Genomic DNA, 24,509 nt, shown 5'->3' with positions numbered 1-24,509 from the left:
GGTCCAACCCGGCAATGACAGGTTCTGTGTAGTAGGGACCAAACCGTTTCTCATACAAGAGGTTGGCCACCATGCTCATGAGGGTGTAGGGCTTGATCTGCCGACCTTCCTTCAGCTCATACAGGTTCAGCCAGAACTTGAGGCGCTGAGCAACTGTCTGGACATCGGTGACCAGCCCGGCCAAGCCTATATACAGCCTGTCACCCATGGGAAAGATCTTCTGGAAGTCTGTGGTCACCATCTGGGCCTGGATCCCGAAACGCCTGTCCGCGGCGATGGCCACACAGTTCTTTCCCTTCATGGCCATGACGGCCCCTCCGTTATAGGACATAATAGACATGATTGCGCTTTAGTAAGACTCCGATCGCCACTCAGCTTGCTTTTTTTAATAGACCCCAGGACCAAGTACCTGCCCAGGTATGGCACTACCTACAGTGGTATTGATCTTCCCACAGCAATAATTAATCAAGAAAACTCGCCGTAGGCAGGCCTATAGGCCAATCTGATGGACGTGATTCTGAAATTTAAGCTCTCGGGTATCTTGACGAGTCAGGTTGATAAAAACAAGTCAGCGTGGGTGCTTGCTTAGCTTGTGTAAGACTCTCCCTTCAACTACATGCACCACAAGGAAAAAGAGAAAAGACCTAAGCAAGAAAGGAGCATGTTGAAGAATTTTCAATATGATTTTAAAAAGAAGAGATTCAAAAGAAATTGGGTTAATGCTAATGGTTTGTACCTAGGCTCCCAATAACCTTTGAAAACCTCTCCAAATTCTCTTTCTATGGATGAAAATCTTTGAGATGTGAGGATCTGTTCACATCCACACAACTGGCAGCACCAAAATCTACGGCCAGACAAGCAACCTGTATCTCAGCTCTTAACTAAGCTGTTGTTAAAAACACAGGAGCCTTTGTTGAGGAACGACGAGGCAAAGCCAGAGCTCTCAAGACACCAGGATGCTAAGCATGCAAGCACCTGTGTGACCCCCGCCCATCCATTTCCCTTTCCAAGCACATCTTTCTCTAGTAAATACAGCCAGCAGGAGCTCTGGAATCGTGGCCAGGGAATAAAGCAAGGCAGATTTGGCAGATTTAAACCCCGACCCAGTGTGGTCATTGCAGGCCGGTGATTTAGGTGCAAGGCAGCCTAAACTTGAGTGACTACCCTGGTAAAACCTTTTTTTCTGAGGCAGTAAAGACTTCTCTTCTTGTGACAGAAAATTCTTAAGAGAATTTATTTTTACTGATTTTTGTCTCTTCCTTCAAAAATGAAGAACAACGAGAAGAACATAATTCTTGGTTTAGGTAGAAGCACTGGTAAGTGTATTTTCTGTCTAAACACCACAGTGAGACGTGAAGGTAGAAGGAAGTTTGGATTCTATGTCCATTTAGCAAAATCATAGCAACTTCACTGTGTGCTCCCAACCATGGTTTTCTGGTAAGACTTGACTTTAATCAGAAAGCAGCTGGTTACCACATAACTTTTGTGCCACTGTGGTATCCACGGGCATGTATTGCCATGATGGTCATTACTGCAATTTATAGGGTTCTCTGCTAGTTAAGACTTCCCCTCTAGCCAGAGCAGCCTACTTAGCATCTTCTCGTACTATGAAATCTAGCTAGCAGAAAGGAAACTGCTTGGTCATTACCAACTTGAATTCTCCGTTTCTCGTGACTAATGAATATGGTACCTCCAGGAATATGGCCAAAATATACCGTATGAAATTCCCAAAAGCAGTATAAAATAGTTTTGAAAATTCACAAAGAAACTTACAATTTTGCGTCAACTACTGAAATAATTATCTCAAGCATCATTTTAAGGAATACACCTAAAATATTTTTTTTATTTTTGAGATAAGGTCTTATGATGGAGTCCTCGTTGGCCCGGAACTACCTACATAGACTCTGAGATTTGCCTGCCTCTGTCCCCCCAGTCCTAGGATTAAAGATGTGTGCCAATACACCTGGCCCCAAACATAAGACATTTAAAATTAGGTTTCTATAAGTTTGCAGCGAGCCTGAAAAAGACACCCTTTTGCTTTGCATTTCTCACGGCTCCCTTCTCAGAACTTCCTACAGGGAGTGAGCCATGCACGTAGGCAGATTGTTGGAGCAAAAATGGACGTGTTGCCTTTTCTGTCCTCTGGCCCTGTTACTAATCTCCCACAGTGGTAGGCCCCATATGGAAAATCAATTCCTGCTTCATTCTTGTAAGCCAGGTTTTATCTTTGTAAATACCTCCTTCTTGTCAGAGCCCAATCAAGCGCTTGTTCTTTCACAGGGGGCAAATTGTTGCCCTACTTTTGCCTCCGGATCTGATCCCTTGTTTCTATTTTCTACTGTGTCACAGGCATTACGTCATTGGGGATCCGGAGGGGCCATTCTCTGTCCAAATCTGACCCTTAGACAAATCAGAGAAGCGAGGAAGAAGAAGGCAGTAGTCTATTTTGAGGCCTACCAGCCGTCTTCAGTAGAGGAGAAAGCAGCAGCGGTCTCTCTGAGGCCCCCTAGCTTGCCCTGTTCTGCAGCAAGCAAAGGCCACACCTCTGCAGTGACGTCTCCAGGCTCCACCCACTGTGGCAGCCTGTGTGAGTGAGTGGGCTGTAAGTCGCTCATTTTAAGCCTTGCTAACATCAGGTCTTCTTCGTCCTTGAAGATCTTCAGATTTTCCATTTTCTCCTAATGCAGGCGTGAGTCTCGTCTTCCACCCATCCTTCCTTCCTCCCCAGTGATGTTCAGGTATCCGCTAAGGGAAGATGGTATCAGAGCCACAAACAATCCTAACGGCACAGTGGATTAATATAGCCAAGGTCTAGCTATGGTTCCAGGATGATAGAGCAGCTCCCTATTGAAGCACGAGTGGTATCTCTTCTAGGATGAGGGAAATAAAAGCCTGAGGAGTTCTGTGTTGACAATTCAGTCACAGGTCTGTCTTGAACTAGACAATTGAATGGCCCCACCCACAGTGACCAAGCAGTAGAATTCTCTCTCTTGCTCTGTGAGGAGCCAGAGAGGTTCAGAAGCAAAAGCAGTAGTTTTCTATTTTAATTGAGTACATGGGAGATGACAGCGCTCAGGGCTTCCCTTGTTGGCTTATTTCTAGTATTTTTATCTCAGTCTGTTCAGGTACTACTGGTGAAATTTACTTGTCCGTTCTTTTTATTATCTTATTATTTTTAGTAAATATTTCTTTTTTTTTAATATTTCATGTCATTTTACCCATAAGTCTACTTTTTCTCTCACGAAACAATCCCACACCAGTTAGGATTTAAAGGGGTATTTATTTTGGGGGGGGGGTAAAACTCACAAAACACCAACTGTCAGGAAAGGAGCCTAGTTGCTGGAGCAGGAGCTGGAGCCAAGCACAGGAAGCAAGAGAGCGGCCAGGCTGAGGCTTGCTGTTCTTTTTTTAAAGATAAATAGACCACGCCCCAGTGGGCTGGTATTTTAGCAGCTATTGGCTGAAGGAGTAGAAGGCGTTCCCCCAGCACAGTGGGCTCATACTTCAGCAGCTATTGGCTGAAGGAGCCGAGGTTCCTCCTGCAGCACCTCCCCCTTTTGTTTAAGTAAGAGCATTCTAAACCTACTACAAAATTATATACAATAAGAACAAATATCCTATCCTAACTAGCCCAAGTCTTGCATAATAAATAACTTGGACAGGTCATGAGAGGAAAGTTGCTACATTTATCTAGTCTTCATCCCCATAGAAGATCTGAGAAGGGAAATAATGTTACCTGAGTAATTAGGAAGTACAATCAAACAACTTCCAAAATATGCAACAAATCACAGAGACAACTGGCTACCTAGGCAATCACCCAAACTCATGTTTTCAGCGTTGAAGCAACCAACTTTGACTAAGGCCTAGAATAACTGAAAGACTATTTTTTAACAGGCAAGAGATTTTTCAAAACCATCTTACCCTGTCTTGGCAAGATTTGACAGTTCTGCTTATCCATTTCCGGATACTGTGTATTTTGTCAGTAGTTGAGGTATGGGCAATTCCTTGCCCAGAGGCCGGTTTTGTCAAGAAGAAGACAAGCTTCAAGTGGAGTATCTTTGGTGCTCAACAATCTCTTGGGGATAGGTCGGTGTTGCCAGGAGTGATTGTGTCTCACTACCACAGAACTCTAAGATTAAATTAAATGCCATTTTCTACAGCTCTTCGAAGAGGTTGAAGACTATTTATACAAAATATAATCTCCATGTATCCAAAGAACCTGATTAACTATAAATATGACAGACATAGATGACTATTAATCTACAATTCTTAATACCTATCTAACTTAAAGACAGAGCTGTGAGCTCTGTGACTCACATTGCAAGGGGGAACTTAAAAACCCGCTCAGTATAGATCAAATTGGGCCGGCAGAGACTGTCCATACCTGTGGATCCCCGGAGGCGTCTGGAGGTTCCGGCTGAGGGAGAGCTCGTGCCAAGCCGATCTGGTGACAGGTAGCCAAGCCAGAGGCAGGCAGCCGAGCTAGGGGATGGGGGGGGGGGTGCGGGTTGTTTCGGCGCCAGATAATGCGCGAAGCAATCCCACACCAGTTAGGATTTAAAAGGGTATTCATTTTGGGGGGTAAAACTCACAAAACACCAACTGTCAGGAAAAGTGCCTAGGAGCCAAAATGAAGCACAGGAAGCAAGGGAGCAGCCCTGAGGCTGGCCACTCTTCCTTTTAAAGATAAATAGACCACGCCCCAGTGGGCTGGTATTTCAGCAGCTATTGGCTGAAAAAGCGGAAGATCCTCCCGCAGCACCACCTCCGTGTCTGTTCTGACTCCTCAAACCTCGTTGCTTTATTAGGCTTCTCTGAACTCCTGCGGTACTTTCTGGCTGCATCACACAACTTTGCCTGTAATGAGTTGCCTACTGGGCATTCTTGCTTCTGCTTTTTCGTCAGTTAGCTCCGGAAGGAACTTTCTCTCACCAGCTCCCTTCTTGATTCCAAATTGACTCTCCCGCCCCAGCCCTGATTTGACAGGTTGTCCCATTAGCCTTCCCAGTGCTCAGCAAGGGCGTTTTCATCTCTCTTTGATCCGTTCTCTACTCCCTTGATGCTCGCAGAGTGGTTGATTCCACGCTCTTCCCATGAATCCCATACGCCATGGGGGAACAGATGGCAGGGATGGGAAGGCGGGATGGAGAGGGCAGAAATACAAGGGCGCACTGCTCGCTGTTCCTTTGACTTGTTTTCATGTTCTCGCTTCTTCATCAACACCCGTTTACTCGTGTGCATGCTCAGGAGCTAAGTGTTGTCTCGGAATTGTGCTTACTACCAAAGAAGCCACAAATTAGATGTCTCTGCTCTCCCGGATATTATGCACCAGGTAAGGGTGAATCAGCAGGGAGGTAACTGAATCAAGAGAAGCCATTCCCTGGTATTTGAGAAAATGGGGTGTTGGTGCTATTTGGGGGTCGATTGGAAGGTGTCAGGAAGAGATGAGTCTAGAAATTGCCAAACCCCCATATCACTTTGAGAACAGAGCATCTGGGGTGTCCTCACTGTCCTTCAAAGGAACCTCTTTATGAAGACTGACGTGGACCTTCACACATCCCTCCCTTACCTTCATCTTAGACCCTTTCGCATCTTATGTGGGCAGAGGACACCCTGAACACTGGCTGGTTTCTTGTTTTTGTTTTTTTTTCTAACATTGGACTCATCCTCACTCTTACGCCTTTGAACCAGGGGGTTCTCCTCGCTCAAAATACTGTTCTCACAGACCTTCCCATAACTGACTCTCACATTCCATTTGAGATAATTAGTGTTAACTGTCCTGTCAACCTGACGGCATCTAAGTGGGAGGCGGGCCTCCAGGAGCATCTATGAGGGGTGGCTTGTCCTAGAGGCAAGCCGGTCAGGGATTATGTTGGTTCTTCGAGGCCTGAAGGCCCATCGTAAATGTGGGCAGCACGAGTCCATGGGCTTTGACCCCTACACTGCATTTGACATTGCCTGCTTCCTGAGAGAACGGCCTTAGCTCCTGTCCCAGTCCATAATGCTGGACTTTACCCTTGAGCTGTGAACTAAAAGACAAAACAAAACAAAAATCCACTTTCACCGTTAATTTACCTTTTTTAGGGGTACTTTATAGCGGCAACAGGACAAGTAATCATGACACCCCTCCAGTGATAGTTCTCAGAGAAGACACCTTTCGCTAGCACAATCCAAAATACCCATTACTGAGAGCATATTGCTTTTTTATTTCTTTATTGCTCATTTGCCGTCCCTTTCTTGCTCAAGATGCGAGTTCCTTAAAGGAAATAGTGTTGTTTATGTTTTGTATACCTCTCCACTCATCACAAGTGCTAAGATGAATCCCCCCTGATAGGCCAGAACGCTCCAGAATCTAATACTTCTTTCAGGCACCATTGCTGAACCTCATGATGAAGTTCTTTCTTTTTAATGACACTTTTACTATATGGCGAATATTACAGCTGGTGGAATGTGAGTGAAAATGGAGAATGTCACTTCAAAGACTGCCTGATGAAAGTCCCATCTAGAACCTCTCTCTCTCTCTCTCTCTCTCTCTCTCTCTCTCTCTCTCTCTCTCATCTTCTCTCTATTAAAGGAAAGAATAGGTCTCCAGGACTTCAAGAAAAGGCAAGCTCATGTTAAGTCGGCATAGCTGTCCTGAAATGTGAGCAAACACTGTGTGTGTGTGTGTGTGTGTGTGTGTGTGTGTGTGTGTGGTCTCATGTCTCCGAGTCAGTAGGTAAGGACTGAATTGCTATGCTACCACAGCAATGACTCTGGCTATTTAGGGTAGAGTGGGTTAGTACTATAAACTGGAGTAACCAATGAGGCCATCTCTTGGTACTACCATACTCTGTGATCAAAGTTGGTGAATCAGCACAACCTCAATCTAGGCAGAAGGATAAATGGTTAGTAGCCTCCAGGAAAGGTTTAGTCACCACGGCAGGCAAAGAGTGATGAGCAGCTAGGATCTGCTGAAGATAAAGAAACTCCAGTGGACGGAAACTGCTATAAGCACCAATTAGGACGGCATGACTACTCACCAGAATAAGGAATGCAACTCTCATTATTATTTTCTCATTTTGTTTTCCAAAATAGAATAATGCCATACTAGCTTCACAATCTCTGGCTTGTCAACTGCTTGGTCTTGGAGCCAGTTTTATTTATTTATTATTTTTTTACAATTAACCCCTTTAACTACCTACTAATCAACCCATTTACCTATATGGGGATTAATTACTCAACTATTTGTTCCATTGAACTATCAACCTATCTAATAATTATATTTCTCTGAAGAATTATGAGTAATCTGTTGCTTTGTTAAATAGTGCAGGGCTTTTCTTCTTCCTTTTTAATCTTCAAATGTGAGCAGCCAAGGCAAATAAATTCTTTTGTATTTTTCCCCCCAAGTCAGCTTGCTTTCTAATGAAAGTAAGTCATAGTCAATCAGACTTAAATGCCAAAGTGAGGTACAGCGTGCTATCCTTATTTTTCATTAGAACTGATGCTTGGATGTTGTATCTGAATGTCCGAACATTCCACATGTAGGAGGCGATCTATAGTTTTAATAGAAATGTGTCGATATTTTCTCATGTGAATCTGTATTTTTCGTTTTAACTTTCTATGCATTGTTGTATATTTCTTCCAGACATACCTACTTGAATATTAGTTGACTCTGAGTCAGCCTTTATGGCTTATTTTGGACCTAGTATTTCCTTCATGACTTCATTCAAAGCCATTTTGGTTGATGAAATGAGCTTAGAGAATGGTATGAGCTGTAAAAGGCATTTAAAAGGCTGCAGTGACCAAGAAAAGACAACATGGTAAATAATCCACAGATGATCGTCCATCCCAAGGACATTGCTCTCATTTCCTCCATTTCATTCATAGCGTAGTGAAAAAGGATGAATCAGGTCATCTCTGAGTAATTTTGTTTTTTCATTGAGGGGCTAGAGAAATTCATTCTGTCTTACTTCTTCCTTTCAATCCTTTTTGCCGTCTTCCCCCTTCCAACCATCCTTCTTTATTGTTCCTTCTTGCATCTACTATTTAGACCTTTTGCAATGTTGATTTTTGTGCGTGCATGCATGCATATGTGTGTGTGCTGTGTGTGCGTGCATGCATGCATGTGTGTGCACACGCGTGCATGTACTGTGTGTGCGTGCGTGTGTGTGTGTGCACGTATGCGTGTGTGCTGTGTGTGCATGCATGCATGCGTGTATGTGCATGCATGCATGCGTGTGTGTGCATGCATGCATATGTGTGTGTGCACGTGTGCGTGTACTGTGTGTGCATGCATGCATGTGTGTGTGTGTGCACGTGTGCGCTGTGTGTGCATGCATACATGCGTGTGTGTGTGTGTGCATGTGTGCAGAGACCATAAGTCGATCCTGGATGTCCTCTTCTTTTGCTCTTCACATTATTTTCTGAGATAGGGTCTCTTACGGCAAAATTGGACATTTATAATATAATCTATAATATAATCTATGGTAATGTATCTTCTTCTGCCTCTTGAGAGTGGATAGATAGCCCATGAACTTTTTCCCAGGTAGGGAGCAACAAAATTAAACTTTGTCCCTGGATTTTTCCTTACTCTGTTCTTTGCACAGTCCTATGAAAAACACTGTTGAGTGTGGCACTCCAATGACTGTCACCGAAATACAGCCCAGCTGCAGGTAGACTGTGATGAAGAAATGTCTCTTTGAGCCCTCCAATTAGTAACTGCATTTAGCCACACACAAACATAGCTATAGTAAAAAATATTCACAAGCCGTAAGAATTTAATATCCTTACCAAAACCTAAAGAGATGAAAATTACACAATGCGGAGGAAAAATGAGAAGAAACCCTCAACGTTCCGTGTAGCGTGGTCATTATGGGTGTGCCAACTGCTGGGTTTTACTGTTCCAGATGTATGAACTTTGTTTTTACATTTTGTTATGAGGCATGAGACCCTATGCTAAAGACATGATACACCAGAGGCAAGTGTCATATCTATTTGTGCATATGCACATGGACATGCTCATTGATGTCACTGACTCCCATACTGAGAAACTTTGAGCAGAAGGAGACATCAAGATCTCTCAAATCGAGGCTTTCCCTCCTGTTCGGGGGCTTTGGAGACTTTTATTTTCCTTTCTCTGTGAGCGACAGTTTCCTCTTCTTAAAAACATAAAGTATGAATTATTGGTGCATTGAAATTCATCGTGTACAAGTTAAAAGTCTCCATAAATCTAAATATTTAGGAGAGTGTCTTAACACCCAGGAGACACATTTGTGAAACTTCTGTCTCCTCGGAGGAATATAATGAGAGGCCTATTTTTATCTCCAAGACTGAGAAATCAGCAAAATTCCCCAAACTCTAAAAGATATCAAATGTGGGGATTTGTTCACCGTACACCAAAAGTTAGGCAATATTACATTAGTAATGTTTCACTATTATGACAATTAATGTCAGGCTATCAGGATCAGTCTACAGTGAGTCTTTGTAAAACTGGTGAGAAAAACTGGAAGAGTTAAATTCATAGAAGAATCACAATCTGTGTTGAGAATTGTGCCTACTCTGTTTCGTTGCTATTTACAATAACTTTGTTTTGACTTACAATAAAAGCCGTATGATTGATACTATGTAGCCGAAATATATAAGGCTAACACATATAAAACACAGGTGAAACTTGAGAATTCGTTACTCCTGTAGTTTTCAGTGTTCCATAGTAGATCCGGTTTCTAGCTGTCGTGTTGTAATTAAGTCTAGTCACTGCGTGGAACCTGGAAAAATATCAAGAAAACTCCAGAACTTAAGGGCCCAATTCCCTTTGAACTAGGCTAGGTAGGTATCAGAAATTGGCTCATTTAAAAAGCTTTAGGAAACTTCATAAATCACAATCCCCTGTTTTGAGAGGATGGGACAGCAGTTGGCTTTTAAGTAGCCATTTTGTATTTGAAGTGTCCGTGTTCTCAGCCTGACAGTGTTGTGTATGGGATACCTCCCCTCAAGTTCTTGGTCAGGAGTATCCTGAAGACTGCCCCCCTCCCCCCGACCAGAACAATAATGGCTATTACCTCTGCTTTTGGTTGCCAGCCAGAATTCGATGGTGAAGCACTATTGTTGAATATACTACACTTTGGGTCACAGGGCATAGAGGAATCAAGTTGGCAGCGACCAGGAAGTTTTCTCCATTCTGCTAGCTTTTCCAATACCAGAAGGGGCTTTGCAGGCTGCTAGGGTGGAAGCGTCATCAGCAGCCTTATCTACTTGGGAAGCTTGAGTGTGGCAGGATGCACTCATAGGCAAAATACTGGTATCCATGTTCTGGGGATGGAGTGGGTGAAAGAGTGGTTGGATTCAATGGGGATAACCAACTGCTTTGTGCTTAGAGTGAAGGTTTGTTTCACGGGAGAAAGCGTATGATGGTTACAATAAATCCGACCAGGAAATAAGTTTCTTAAAAAGCCATTTATACACACAACAAACAGGGGATTTTCTAAACTGGACCTTTGGGTTTTTTTTTTTTCCCTCTTTGACTTTTCTCATTGTCGTCATGAGTAAATTCATGTTGGAAGGCAGTCCTAATTTGGTTTTTACCACCTTTACACTTCTGAGGCTAGATAACAAAGGAAATAACAAAAAGGAAACCCTTCAAGGAAAGACTGGATAAAGTCAGTTTACAACAAAATTCTGGTTAGTAAGCATGATTTTCTTGATTCCATGTATAGCCCTATCTGACCCTTCCACCCAGAAATATTCTGCTTGCAGCAGTGGCTCTGTTCCACTGAAACCAGGAGCAGTTTCTGAAGAAGGCATTTGCTGTGTTCACTCAGAGGGGTCTTAATTTACTGGCTCAGACTCACACCCCAAAAGCACCCAAGTCAGCAGGAGCTAACGTCTAATTTACTTATGTGTATGGCGAACTTCAGTGCCAAGGATCATCCCCGGCCATTGCCCTGTTTCAAATATTCATGAGTCTCCACCGTCCAAAATGCATTAAGGTTGGACGTGATGCCAGAAACACATGGTCTCGCGGTCTTTCTAGTGGCAAGGAAGTCTGCTCAGATCCGAGGAGCAGGATGCTAAGGACTTCAGATTAAACTGTGGAAGACCCACAGGAAAGGATATCAAATTGTCCACCCTCCTCCAATTACAGGACAGAAAACTAACAACACGAGGTGCTCAGTCTTGTGAACAGGAGGTCGGGGCTGCTCTGCTCCCAGTTCTTACCCTGCGGTCAGTTGCCGGCCTTGTATATGCATGCAGCATGGTGTTTCAATACTGGAAGCTTTGTGGCTGCTTTCAGAGACAGAAATGCGTGGGTGCTGAAAATTAACAGCATTTAAACCAGCATAATATCGCTAATGGCGGCTGTGTGGCGTGTGGTAAACATTACAAGCGCAGAGTCAGAACGGTGAGGGGCTATCAAGCAAGCTCATATAATAATTGAGGCTCTCCCCTTACGCTGTCTATCAGTGGCCGCACCCCCTCCTACACCTGTGCTCCTGCTCCTGCTCCTGCTCTCGCTCTCGGCTGACACTCTGGAAATATTCGGCACTCAGCCAGCTTCGTTCCCAGCCATTCCTATGATCAGGCCCAGCTATCAATGTGCTCCTTAAAAAAAAAAAAAAAAAAAAAAAATACATTCCATCAGCTATCAACCCCAGGGCTCTGAACTACTTTTGACTGACAGGGACCCACAAATGTTCCAGGCTTATTACTTCTAAGGACGAGTTCCCGGGGCCTGGAGTTCCTACTGACCTACTTTGGACTCGCTGAGATAATTTATCAGGTAAGATAATTAAAGGAATATAAAGCGGTGTCTAAAATGAACCAAGTATCAGAAATATTTGCTGAACTCGTAAGTTCTTATTCCCACTGCTATCAGCCGGTGCTTTATTACTTTGCAATGAGCCAATTTCCTCTTATTTAGAAGCCGTTCTTTTCCTGTATAAACTATATTTGCACTGTATATTTGAGATTCGCTTTGATATTTAAATATGCAAGTTTTGATTTTCTTTCAGGATAGTGGTTAAAGAGAATAATTAACCTTTTAATTCCTTCTGTTTTTTTCTTTCTTTAACCCCTCCCATGCAGGAACACAAGAGTTTCTTTCTTCATATCAGTGACACCAATGTTTCTACTGTTCTCGTCTGTCTTTTAAAAAAAAAAATTCTTCCATATTTTTTCACTCCCTCCCCTCCCCCAGATCCACCATCAATGTCCTCTCAGATAAGAGCAGACCTCCTGGGGACATCAACCAAACACCAGACAGAAGGAAAAGTTACAATAAGGCAACCACATATCATCGCGTAAAGGCTGAACAAGCAACCCACTAGGAGGAAAAGGATCCCACGAGTAGGCAAAAGAGTCAGAGACAGTCCTAGTTAACACTGTTAGGAATCGCACAAGAACACCACGCTGCACAGCCACAACACACAATGCAGAGGACCTAGGTCAGACCCCTACAGACTTCCTGAGCTCTGGGTGCCCCCACAAGTCTCAGTTGATTCTATAGGCCATGTTCTAATGGTGTCCCTTATCCCTCTGGCTCTTCCAGCCCTTTCTCGCACTCCTCCTGAAGAACTGAAGTCTGCCTTCAGTAAAGGATGTCTCTTTTCCAGCCGCCGGCCCTCCGCAATGTGGACGGTTTATCTGGCTTGAGTTTTCTCTCTTTCTCTTCAAGCCAAGTCCTCTATTACACAGAGGTAAGCACCCAGAGCGGAAGACATTTTTTGTAGCAAGAGTCTGGCTTTCATATTGAGAAAACTAATCGTTTCCTAATTTTTGCAGTCTTGATAATTTCATAAAAAAAAAGAAAGAGACAGGAAAAGGCCCTCAAATGAAACCATAGCACATAGCGCTTTTTAAAAACAAACCATCCATTCCTGCAGCATTATAGCCTTTCGCTACCATCTTCAAACTATTATTTCTGACCTCTGATTCTGCTGTCTTTCCTCCTTTTTCTTTTTTCCTTTTTAAGTCCTCATTTGCAGTGTGTCTTGCTTCTTAACTCTGAACCTCCTCTGACTGTGGAGATGAGATTAGCAGACTGTGCACTGACTTATGAATGCTAACAAAATATTTATCTTCCTCATGGGAGATCTTTGAGGAACTCGACTCAACCCCATGGCAGAATAAAAATGTTCATGTCTTAGGCCAGGTTTAAAGAAAGATCAGGATTAATTGTGTACTTTTGTGTGTCTATTCCAGGGATAATAATGATAGCATTTGTCATTACTATTTATGTATACCTACTTATTATTGCATATTAAGCCACAAAAAAGAAATTTGTATGCATAAAGCTGTATAAAGTTGACGTCAAAGGAGACCGTATCACAAACTAGTATGCTGTATTCTTTATTGCTCCATAGCCCGTGAGGAATTCGATGTTTGCAAAAGGACCAAGCCATAGTTTCATCCCAAATCAATAGTGTCAAAAATCCCTTCTTGTCGCGAGCATTCTGCAGAACAGTAGGTCAGATCACTCCCGGAGTGCTAACTACCTTATTTTATATAGTCTCTCTCATTCTATGCCTATTTAACTTCATCTATTGCTCTGGTCTCATGTCCTTCAGCTGTTTCCAATCTACTTCATGGGCCAAGCAAACACAATATGTTAACATACAAAGGTATTTAGGTAAATGAAAATCAATGCGCTGGTGTCAGCGTAATTCTTTCTTGCTTACCTCGGACATTTAAACTAACACTCTATTCGAGCATCAGCGAGCCTCACTCTGTCTGGGAAATATAATGATGCTCTTGGCTCACTGCCCCTGCAGTCTCTAATCTTCACAGCCACGGCCACTTAGTCCCCATCTGGAGGTTCAGGCTTACTCTGAATTTGGAACGGATCTTGTCTCCAGGCTGGGTCGTACAAGATATCTTAGCCAAAAGCTAACTGATCCAGCAGCCAGCCAGCCTTGGCGTTGATTTCATTTTTGACCTTGAAATTGATTACTCCAGTTTAGGCTACGTTTCTTCTACCTCTTGGTCATCTAAGGCAGGCCCACTAAGTGGACCTGGTTAAGTCCCTAATTCATTATCCTGTGTGATAACCCAGTTCCTGGAGGTTCTGTCTTGCCCCCTCTCTCTTTTTCATAACAAAGCTACTTCTGAACCCATTTGTCACGCTGGGCTCTCATGGACAACTGCTGATTCTTTCTGAGGCCATGAGCCCTGCACAAAAATCCTTGAACTCCATTTACACTGCGAATCTCAAGTTTTGCAATATTACTAGAATTAGCACTCTGCTGGCTTGGATGTTTTCCCACTGCCCACTGTAAGTATTTTCTGAGTCATCAGCTCTAACCCACCGTCCTGAGGAGTCACTGCATAGACATCGCCTCCAAGCTGGCAATTTCGTTCTTCTAGGCAGGGTTGCAAAGACATATTTTAATTACATCTTTGCTGGAATTGTCATGCCAACATTTTACACCTACTTTCTCCTCATATTTCAAAATCTTAAAAATTCATTTCTTCTTAGTAAAATAAAATAATCTGTATGGGCATTTTTGGACAAGCATGTACAAATGATAGAACACACAGGAGGCAAGCCAACATTTTTAGGTAATGGTATAGTGCCATGTCTTAAATTCTGTACGTGGATAGTGTGAACTGTTAGTTAAAAATGATCATTATAACCCTGAGAAATGGAGGAAAGGAAGTTATTTTATTAAATTCTTCTGCAAGAGCAGCACATGCTCTTAGGGGCAGAGGCATCCCTTCAGCCCCCCTCTATGTACATTTTTTTTTAAAAGGAAAACAAATGTATGCATGAAAACTGACAAGAAGCTAGAAATGAGATCAGTAATTCTTTTTTTTGTTGTTTTTTTTTTTTGTTTTTGTTTTTGTTTTTTTTCGAGACAGGGTATCTCTGTGGTTTTGGAGCCTGTCCTGGAACTAGCTCTTGTAGACCAGGCTGGTCTCGAACTCACAGAGATCTGCCTGCCTCTGCCTCCCGAGTGCTGGGATTAAAGGCGTGCGCCACCACCGCCCGGCGAAATCAGTAATTCTTTCAGTCAGTTCTCTCAAATTAGCATTTCCATAACCACTTAAGGAGTTTCAGCAAAATAAAAAATATCTAAATCCCAGTTCATTGAAATTTTGATTCAGTAAGTTTGGGGTTAAACTCACAAGTTGAGATGCTTAAAGAATCTCAGAAGACATTCTGCGATGTCCCACATTAGGGCCCATAAATTTATCAGCATCACAATGTCCAGGATGCTCTTAAGAAAATACACATGCTTTTCTCCTCCAGATGCTTCAGCTAGTCTGTGCACCACAGATGCACTCCTAGCTCTCCGGTCACTGATGGTGTTTGATACCTGGAAAGCCTACTGATGTCTGTTTTTATGAATAGATGGTTATTCTGTCTGGCTGGGTACTGATAGCGCTCACAGCTAAATGTCCCAGCGTACTCAGGTGGTGTCTTTGGCTTATTCAGCATTAAGATGTATTGTAAGTCCCTAATGGTTTGCTCCTGCCAATGTATCCATTTTTGTTCTTATTTAAAAAGTGTTCATTTTTCTTTAGAGAAATTCTTTCTACCCATAGAAGTTTTATCAAAATGAGCGTTAATAGCTTTCGGTAAACAGTTTTCATATTGAAGCAAATAAAAGGTTTTCTATTTCTATAAAGGATACGGAGTATACGTAAAAGAGAAAGAAAGGAGGGAGAAAGGGAGATGAAGAAAGGGAAGGAGAAAGAAAGAAAGGGGGATGGCTACAGAGACCAGAGAAGGGAGATGGAGGAGAGCAAAGAAGAAAGAAGAGAAGGGAGGAGATGGAGAGAGACGGGAGAAGAATGGAGGGAGGAGAAGGGGAGGAAGAAAGGATGAGGAGAGGAAGGAAGGGAAGAGGTGGAATACCAGATTCTCTGTGACCTTTGTTTTATGCATTTTGCCAAATGACCAGATCAGGACTAATACGCGCAGACCATTCAGGAGGCTAAGTATTCAACACCCATTCAAAGTAATGCGGATTGTCATTGTTCGGCATAGGAAAGGACACCCCCATGCTGGAAGGCAGCCTAGTGTGTGCGTGTGTGCCCGCGTACACGTGAGTGTGTATTTGGTTTAAATGTCTTGTCAGCTTGGCTGTGGGAATTCGCTTGTGCCCTCTCCTAAATCTCAGCTGTTACTTAGACCCACAAATCAGAAATCATGTTAGCAATTGCTGTGGCTAGAACTCTCTGTCAATATGTATGTTCAAACTCTTGACACCAAACTGCATGAGAAGAGATGGTTTGGGAACGGTGATTGTGTCGTGTATACTGAATCCTCTTTAAATAATTGAATAATTGCTTCTATAAAGGAACTAAGGAGGTCCCTTGCTCCTTATATTTTAGGCTACAGAGAGGCCATGCTGTCTATAGGAAGTAGACACTAAGTCTTCTCCAGGATGGATGTTGAACTTCCTAAGCTCAAGAAGGGGTAAACTATGTTTCAGTTGTTTTCAGATACACATTGTCTGGTGTGTTTGTTATTACAATCTAAAGAAACTTAGAAGTCATCTGTTGTTCCTAGATGACATTTATTTTATAGAGATGTTCTAGTAAATATGATTCCCCTTTCTGTCTGGGGAGAGTGACGTAGGTCATCAGTGATGCTTCTGTTTCCCGTGAAGACATCTGCTCATCTGACCCACCTCACAAGTGAGCTCCAGAAACCCACAGCCCTTTCTGCTTACCACCTTTGGAAGTCAGAAGAAAATAAAAATACTGATGATGTGTTTCTTGAAAGAATAGCTAATAAACACAATAGCAACTAATCTCAGGTAGCATCTTAAGAGATGGAAACGGCGTCTTACCAGACGTCCTCAGCGTCTTCGTCACACTCAGCACCAAACTGGCAAATGTCACAGGTAGATGTCTCCTTCTGACTGCTTTCTCCAGAGCCTTCGTGGACTGTGGGACAGAAGGCACACATGAAGGGCATGCAGACAGGTATGTGCAGGGTTGAAAATACTGGGAGAATTCTCAGACAGCCCTGGGGTCCCTTGCTACTGTACATGGCATCTCTCTCTCTCATTGCTTCCCCAGCTTTAAGGCTGACTGAGCAATACTGTGGCACTCACCGGTATGGAGTGGATGCTTCTGACTGTTTCCATGAGGAACAGAACGAACAAGAGGGCATATAGGGTTTTGAAAATTGCTTAGCTAGTCATGAGATTATATAAAAGCTGCTTCTTTACAAATGATTCAGCGTGGAGGAAAAGTCCAGTGAATATGAAAAGTGTTTTGCGTCTCCTTATTCCTAACTTATATTCTTTTTTATTCAAAATATCACAATCTTAGAAATATTGGATGAGTAGTCTTATTAGACACTTCCATTTCAACCTTTGCCTGTTACATAAAAGAAAACATGTTGGTGGATTATAAATATTTAGGAAATAATTTTAAAGCTTGAAGTCTTATTTTATCTGTGTATATGTGTGTGTGTGTGGATGTGTGCTTGTGTGTTGTGGTGCCAATAGCAGGCGGAAGAGGGTATCAGATGACCTGGAACTACAGGTCTAGTTGAGTCCCCTGATGAGGGAGCCGGAAATTGAATTCTATCTTCCGGAAGAACAAAAAGGACTCTTAACTAATGATCCATCTCTTTAACCACAAACTAGATTATTTTGCAGATTGTCTCAAGTTATGAACATAAATTGTGTTTAAAATATTAATGCAGCTACTGGTTATTATTGATATTGGTCTTTTGCCTTATGTATACATATGGAATTGGCAAGATGTAGGCAAATCACAAATTAGCCTCTCAAAATAAGTACAAAACGATGTAAGAGAGAAAGAAAACATTCCAGTGATTTGATTGCAAAGACTGAGCAACACCTTTGAGCTAATAGACTACTGTGTGCTCAGCGAAAACAGGTAAGTTGAAAGAGAAAGGAACTTATTGTAAAATGAAAAAAAAATTAATAGCCTAACTAGAGCAGAGACAATCAGCTTCCAAGGACAGAACGTACTCTCTTCAGCAGTGTTCAGACACCAAAACATCTTAAAAGAACCCATCATCTAGAGATGCCATGATTTCAGTTGAAAGGGGCTATAACTCCTCCATGGGCCGCACGAGCATTCTATAAAACATAACCGGGCAGCGCACTCTTGGCCTGTTACATCCAAACCTGTTTGAGTAGCGTTTCCCATTTCCTCATCAGTGCTTCTTGGTCTATTCATAAATTTTTCGCATTTACGAAAGTAATTATCTTTCTTGATTTCGACTGAGAAGAAAAAATGATTTGGTGGACAAAGATGCAAACACAAAGGACCCGGAGCACCTGCAGGAGAGTTCCGATCCCTAGCTCTGACAGCGAGAGTGAGAAAGGACTTTTTCTCAGATCTTCAAGTTTTTCTTGAGCGTGATTATATATCCTGATGCTTTCTTTCCATTTTCCTTATGCCTAGTAGTTTTAACTTGTGTTTATGTTATGAATCAAATGGGTCATTTTACAGGGCAAAGTATTGATAATATTGCTCTCAACCTAGATGTTTTAGTGAAAAGAAAAATCCCTCGGAGCTTCTGAGGAAGAAGGAATTTAGCTCTGATGAAAGAGGCAAAAGTTACATCAATTTACCTTACTGCCCTAGTAGAGCAAGGCCATTAGAGTGGACCATGGGGATGGGAGGGAAGCTGGGCCCTTACCTCTGGGGAGACTGATGGTTGAGGCTGCTCTCTTTATTACTTTCTTATTATTAATGCAACACAGAAGCTGCTTATGGGAGTGAACCTTTTAGGGTTAGCAGGATAAGCAGCTTTCAGGCTACAGTTTCCCATCCCTCAGGAACATAACCCAGTGAGGGGAAGGTGCCTAATGGTGGGTGATAGCCCCCAAGGGCAGGCCCATCTTCTCCAGCAGCTGAGATCTTGGCTGAGGAATCTAACCAAGAATGGGAGGTGGGGGGTTGCTAACTCAGCAAGACTGACCATAGCATTCTTACCCACACTAAGCCATGCCGTACCCCAGGAGAGGGAGTGTTTGGAACTTTTCTCACAAGGAGAAGTATGTCAGAGTAAGATAAAGCACCGCCTACATGGGGAATATAGTGCTTTGCATGAAGTCATCCGCAAGAAAGCGAAAAGAAAATATTTCCTTTGTACCCAAAATATCTGTTTCCCCTTTATAACAGATAAGCAATTAAATCAGCTCACTTCTGTTTAACCCCAAAGGCCAAGGGTTCTTAAGTATGATTGGCCTCACAAATTGTGATAGATTCTGTTTGTTCATTTATATATTTGTTTATCTTGGAGATGCTGAATTAATCGCATGGTTTGAGGCGGATGTATGCGCGTTATAGTAGCAAACAACAAAAATAAAGCCCTAAAAATCAGACCATTGGGTAAGAGTCCGTCTAAGGGATGCCCAGAAGCCATCAGCAGTGCCACATTCTGGCACAAGGTTTCTAGCACTGGAAACATACAAGGGGCATCAGGAGGTGCTATAAAATTCAGATTCCTATGCGACAGGGATGAAGAGTGGCTTTAGATTCGGCATTTCTTACCGCGCCCTGATGCTGGGGACACTGTTTCACTTTTGGGGAGAAAGAACAGCGCCGTGCATCATTTCCAACCAGAATGCACAAGCTATTAGTGGTCAGTGGAACTAAATGGGCCGGAACCAAGCTTGCTGTAGCTATGCAGCCATCTCCACTAGACGAGAAAGCATCAGCGTGTCTTACTTAGCAAGAATAAGCTCGATTACATAGCAGCGATCTAGTCATACACACGTACTTGCATAGAGGCTGAAATACGAACTGTAATTCTAATAAAGGTCACAGTCACACAAGCTTGTAGATCCCTGACTAAGCTCCCGCTACAGGCTCAGTAAATGTGCAGTACATGGAGCTGGTTTCTCTTTGCCTTCTTTCCTCATCACCAGAAGGAGGATGGAAAGGATACGGTGCTTAAATATGTGTATTCGTAGAATGAGTCTATGGGTATAAACCTATTTATCCCAGAGTCTTATCTTAACCATGCATTTACACTTTAGCTTCTTCATTTTAAGCTGCCACGAAGAATAGTTATTTCATTTGATTTAATAGAAATAGGTTTTAACAAGAGGTTGAAAGTAATTGGGGGGGGATTAAAGAGGTGCAGCTTCTGAAAACACCAACGATTTGATATCCTTTTCTAGACAGGAAACCTACGCACTCCATTTTAAAAAGGTTCAATGTGGAGCACCATTACGAAGTGATGGGATCTACCCCTTGTAATCTCCCTGTCCTGGTGACTTCTTCTGAAGGGTAGTGACGTTCCTTCATCCCCACTTGGTTCTGGGTCAAAACAGATGCTTACCCTGGTGCTATCCATTGACGTGATGATGCTGGAACCTACTTCTCTGCCTACCTCACTGTCACACCTGCGCTTATAATGTCTCTAACATGGGGGGTGGAATGCTCAAGCAGTTTTTAAATGGTCGTTTTGCCGAGAACCTAGCAGAAACAGACATTTAGCGACATACTCAGATCTTAAGGCAATGATTCGACATTGAAGAATGGATAGAACAGATCCCAAGGGTGGAATAGGGGCAGGTAGGGGTGGGAACAGAAAGGATCAGGTAGAGGAATGACAGACGGAGGGAGAGATTACTGGCTGGGGGGGGGGAATGACTAGAACTTAGGGGGAAACTTGGGGGGCAATGTGGAAACCTAGTGAAGTGGAAACTCCCTGGAATCCATGAGGGGATTCTAGTGAAGACTTTCAGTAATGGGGGAAGTGGAGCCCGAATTGGCCATCTTCTGTAACCAGGCAAGTCATCCAGCGGTAGGACTGGGACATCAACTCAGTCACAAAACCTTAGACCTACAGTCTGTCATGACTGCAAAATGTGTTCTGGTAAAGGTATCTCAGAACTTGTGGGAGTGGTCAAGCAACGTCTGGTTCAACTTGAGGGCCATGCTAATTGACAAAGAGCCTTACCCTGACTGCCTGGAGGCCAGTAACCAGAGGCTGGATAGCCTAAAGGCCTAGGATAAAAACCAACTGGTGAAAAAAGTCAATGGAATGATTCCTAATGGTATTCTGCTATACCCTAGCCTGGAGCTGAACTCCACTGTCATCAGAGAGGCTTCATCCAGCAACTGATGGGAGCTGATGCAGAGACCCACAGCCAAACCGCAGGTGGTGCTCGGGGAACCGTGAGGTAGATGAGGAGGATGGATTGTAGCAACCAGAAGGGTTGAGAACACCATGAGAACGCAGCCAACAGAACCAACTAAGCAGGGCTCATAGGGGCTCACAGAGACTGAAGTGGCATTCATGGGGCCTGCGTGGTTCTGAGCTACGTTCTCAGGCATGTATGTTATGGTTGTGTAGCTTTACGTTCTTGTGGGACTCCTAACAGTTTGAGTTGGGCTTGTCTCTGACTCTTTTGCCCGACCTTGGGATCCTTCTAATCCTAATGGGTTGCTTTGTCCAGCCTTGATATGAGGGTTTGTGCTTAGTCTTTACTGTATCTCTTTGTGCCTGCCATGTTCAGTTGATGTCCCTCTGAGGGCTGCTCTTTTCTGAAGAGAAACTGAGGGTGAGTGGTCCAGGGGAGAAGAGAGGCAGGAGGAGTGGAGGGAGGGAAAACTATGGTCAGGATGGAATATATAAAAGTAGAATTTTAAAAAGCCTGCATATGGAGACATAGAAAGGCATCTACCATCTCAGTAAGTTCTTTCTCTGAGGCTCCTTTCTTTGTGCCCACATTTCCTGCCACCACCCTGTCTGCAGTTGGGCAAGTGAGGCATCTGCTCCCTGTCACCACAATCTACACATTCTAGAATGTCATATTCATGAAATCAGACAACATGCCATCTTCTGTTGCTCTTTCAGTCATAATTTTGAGAGTCAGGTAGTTGGAGTGTGTCAGGAGTACTGATTCAGCATCCTTGGATTCTCAGTAGTCCTTTAAAGACTTTGCCACAGTTTGTCTGTCCATCCTCGTGCTAAAGGAGAGTTGGGCATTGGGAGTGATCAGCTGGCAATTTATTGGGCAGGAGTTCAGCTCCGGAGCTCAGGGGTAACGACATGATAAGCATTCATGTGGGTATGAATTTTATGTACACATACACACACTGTGGGGTGTTGGGAAGAAGGCAGAACAAGAGAGAGGAAAAAGATAAAAAAAATTAAATTTTAATATGTATTGAATAAAGACCTGAGAATAGTTTTGGCTGTCATGTGTGCTTATGTGTCTGCATGCTTATGTGTGGGAATGCAGGCGTGCATGTACAATGACTGCCTATGCACATGGTCAAAGAACCTGAGGTGTTGGCTCCTTGTCTTCTGCTTAAATTTAGCCAGGGCTCCTTTGTTATGGTTTTTCTACTGTTTGGTCCAGACTTTCCGGGCTGTGAGCACCCAGGCCTCCTCTCTCTCATCTCCCACAGGAACCCCGTGATGACAGAGGATTGTGATTTTACTTGGGTTCTCGGTAATCAAACTCAGGTCTTCATTCTTGCCCAGCAAGCAGGTTTTATTTACTGAGCATCTTTCTGGCCAGACAAACATTCCTATATTTTTTTTTTGCATGTATGTGTTTTTGCATACATATGTTTCTAATCAAACTGCTTCACAATACCAGGTTTACTGACACAGGGTAAAATCTACTGTGGCTGATGGTATTCACTTCTATTCTCAAATTGTCAGATGTCCTCCTATATTTTGGATATGAACTTTTGCTCGGTTACCAATCTTGTGATTTTTTTTTTCTCAGACTACCTTCCGAGAGGTGTTTTCTTCTGGAGAGCACACATGTTTATTTCGATGAATGTTTTCCTTTTATGACTTTTATTTTTCTGTCATGCCTAGAAAGTCCTTTACTCAAAGCTTATACCAGTCTGTGCTTTTACAAGCTTTTAAATTTACCACAGGTCTGTGATCTACCTCCAGTCGGGTTTCGTGTTTGTTGCGAAGACTGAGAATCCTTTTACCCCAAGCTTGATTTTTTTCTCTTGATCCGTAAATGTGACAGAATGCATTCATTTTCACATGTTAAACCAACCTTATAATCTTGGGGAGGAAAATCAAGCTGCTTTGGTATGTTAACTTTTAACGTTACTGGGCCTCATTTTCTATCGCATTCGGCAACTTTTGTATCTTTTGGGCTTGGCTGTAGCTCTGATTTCCTTTTCTCACTGTTGCAAACTTGCTTTAGGGAGCACTCATAGTGGGCACCATGAGAGGACCGGTGTGTGGAGAGAGAACACCCAAGTGTCTTCATTCTCCAGGACCGATGTTCCGGGGTGACTTCTTCAGTGCAAGTTTGACCCTTTTGTACATGCTGGTACTGACTTTTCCTGTTTGACTGGGTTGTACTCTTACTTTTATTATTCCCTTGGTGCCACATTCTTTGGCTAGAATTCATTATTTTTCAAGTGTGTTAACACCTTACCTTCTAATAAAGGTACTTCAAGCTAATGACTTGCCTTAACTGCACCACAAACATCTTTATGTGTTTGTAGCTCCCTAGAAAATACACAATTATGTATCCTTTGAAGTTTCTTCTCTAACCCATGGATTACTTAGTATTTTCTTTCTTAACTTCTAAATATTTAAGCACTTTGAAAGATTTATGCCTTTTATTTTCTATTTGTTAATTCAGTAATTTATTTTGTCATGGGGAGAGACAAAGTTTAATCTTTTGAAATTCATTAAATACTGTTTTATGCCTCAAGATGCAGTTTATGCAGAATCTTAGAAATTACAAGTCGTTTTTTAAAAAACACGTTACTTTTGTGAAGACTAATTTTTTATTGATGCTCGTGACTGACAGCGCTGTTCAGTGGCTGGAAATGTCATGATTTTGGTTTCTATTCTATCTGCTCCTGAGAAAAGAGCTCTGAAACCTATACTGGTGATGGTAAGGTTGCTTCTGGGTCTTTGGCTTTGTTGGCGCTGTCTCACAGTAGAAACTGTCTTACTAGTCTTCTGCAGTGTCTTTGGGATGTGGCAACAGTCTCCAATCATGAGTAACTTGGTTCTCATATCACTAACACTAGATTCCTTTTGCTTTCTTTCAATTCTTTTACATCCAATCTCTTTGTTTCCATTTGTCTAAAGGTGTTTCTTAAAAGCCATTGCTTCAAACATTTTATAAAGTTTATTAAAAGGTATTTCTTGTAACCAACGTGTATTTGGGTCATTTCATCAAATGAAAAGTTTGCGTAATTTTGTAGAAATCTGAGTGTGGTGTCATTTATTCCAACCTAATGACTCATCCATTATGCTAGGTAACCAAGCTGATGTGTGGTTCATATTTTCCATCCACAGTGTTACGTCTCTTTTTATTTTATGCTTTGGTATTTTTTTCATTTATTTATTGATTAATTAAAAATTTATAATATTTATTTTATCTTATTTAATTATTCTTGGATATTAGAGAGGCTGAATTTCCTTATGTTATTAAGTCGGTGGTTACTCTGAGATGACAATATGCATCTTTAAATAATCATGATATATTCCTTTATTTTGGCAATCAGAAAAATGTATTTCTGACAATTTTCTCCTGATCTTTTACATTGTTTTCATCATATATTTTATTATGACATCATGATAA

General features: G+C 42.5%; 1 protein-coding gene and 1 pseudogene across 3 annotated transcripts in view; both read right to left on the bottom strand.

Moving 5' to 3' along the window:
• Tmeff2 (transmembrane protein with EGF like and two follistatin like domains 2) overlaps window positions 1-24,509 on the bottom strand; it is a 275,486-nt gene that overhangs the window by 116,034 nt on the left and 134,943 nt on the right. For all 3 annotated transcript variants that reach the window (XM_013353485.2, XM_013353484.2, XM_005366363.2), the window contains exon 5: window positions 16,776-16,872. In XM_013353485.2, the coding sequence (XP_013208939.1) occupies window positions 16,776-16,872 (97 nt within the window). The remainder of the gene's footprint in view (window positions 1-16,775; window positions 16,873-24,509) is intronic.
• Window positions 2-366, bottom strand: LOC101987268 (annotated as a pseudogene).

The sequence above is a fragment of the Microtus ochrogaster genome, unplaced genomic scaffold, assembly GCF_000317375.1.
Source record: "Microtus ochrogaster isolate Prairie Vole_2 unplaced genomic scaffold, MicOch1.0 UNK8, whole genome shotgun sequence".
NCBI classification, from domain to species: Eukaryota; Metazoa; Chordata; class Mammalia; order Rodentia; family Cricetidae; genus Microtus; species Microtus ochrogaster.
The sequence above is the reverse complement of the archived record's forward strand: the minus strand, read 5'-3'. Positions and strand labels throughout refer to the sequence as shown.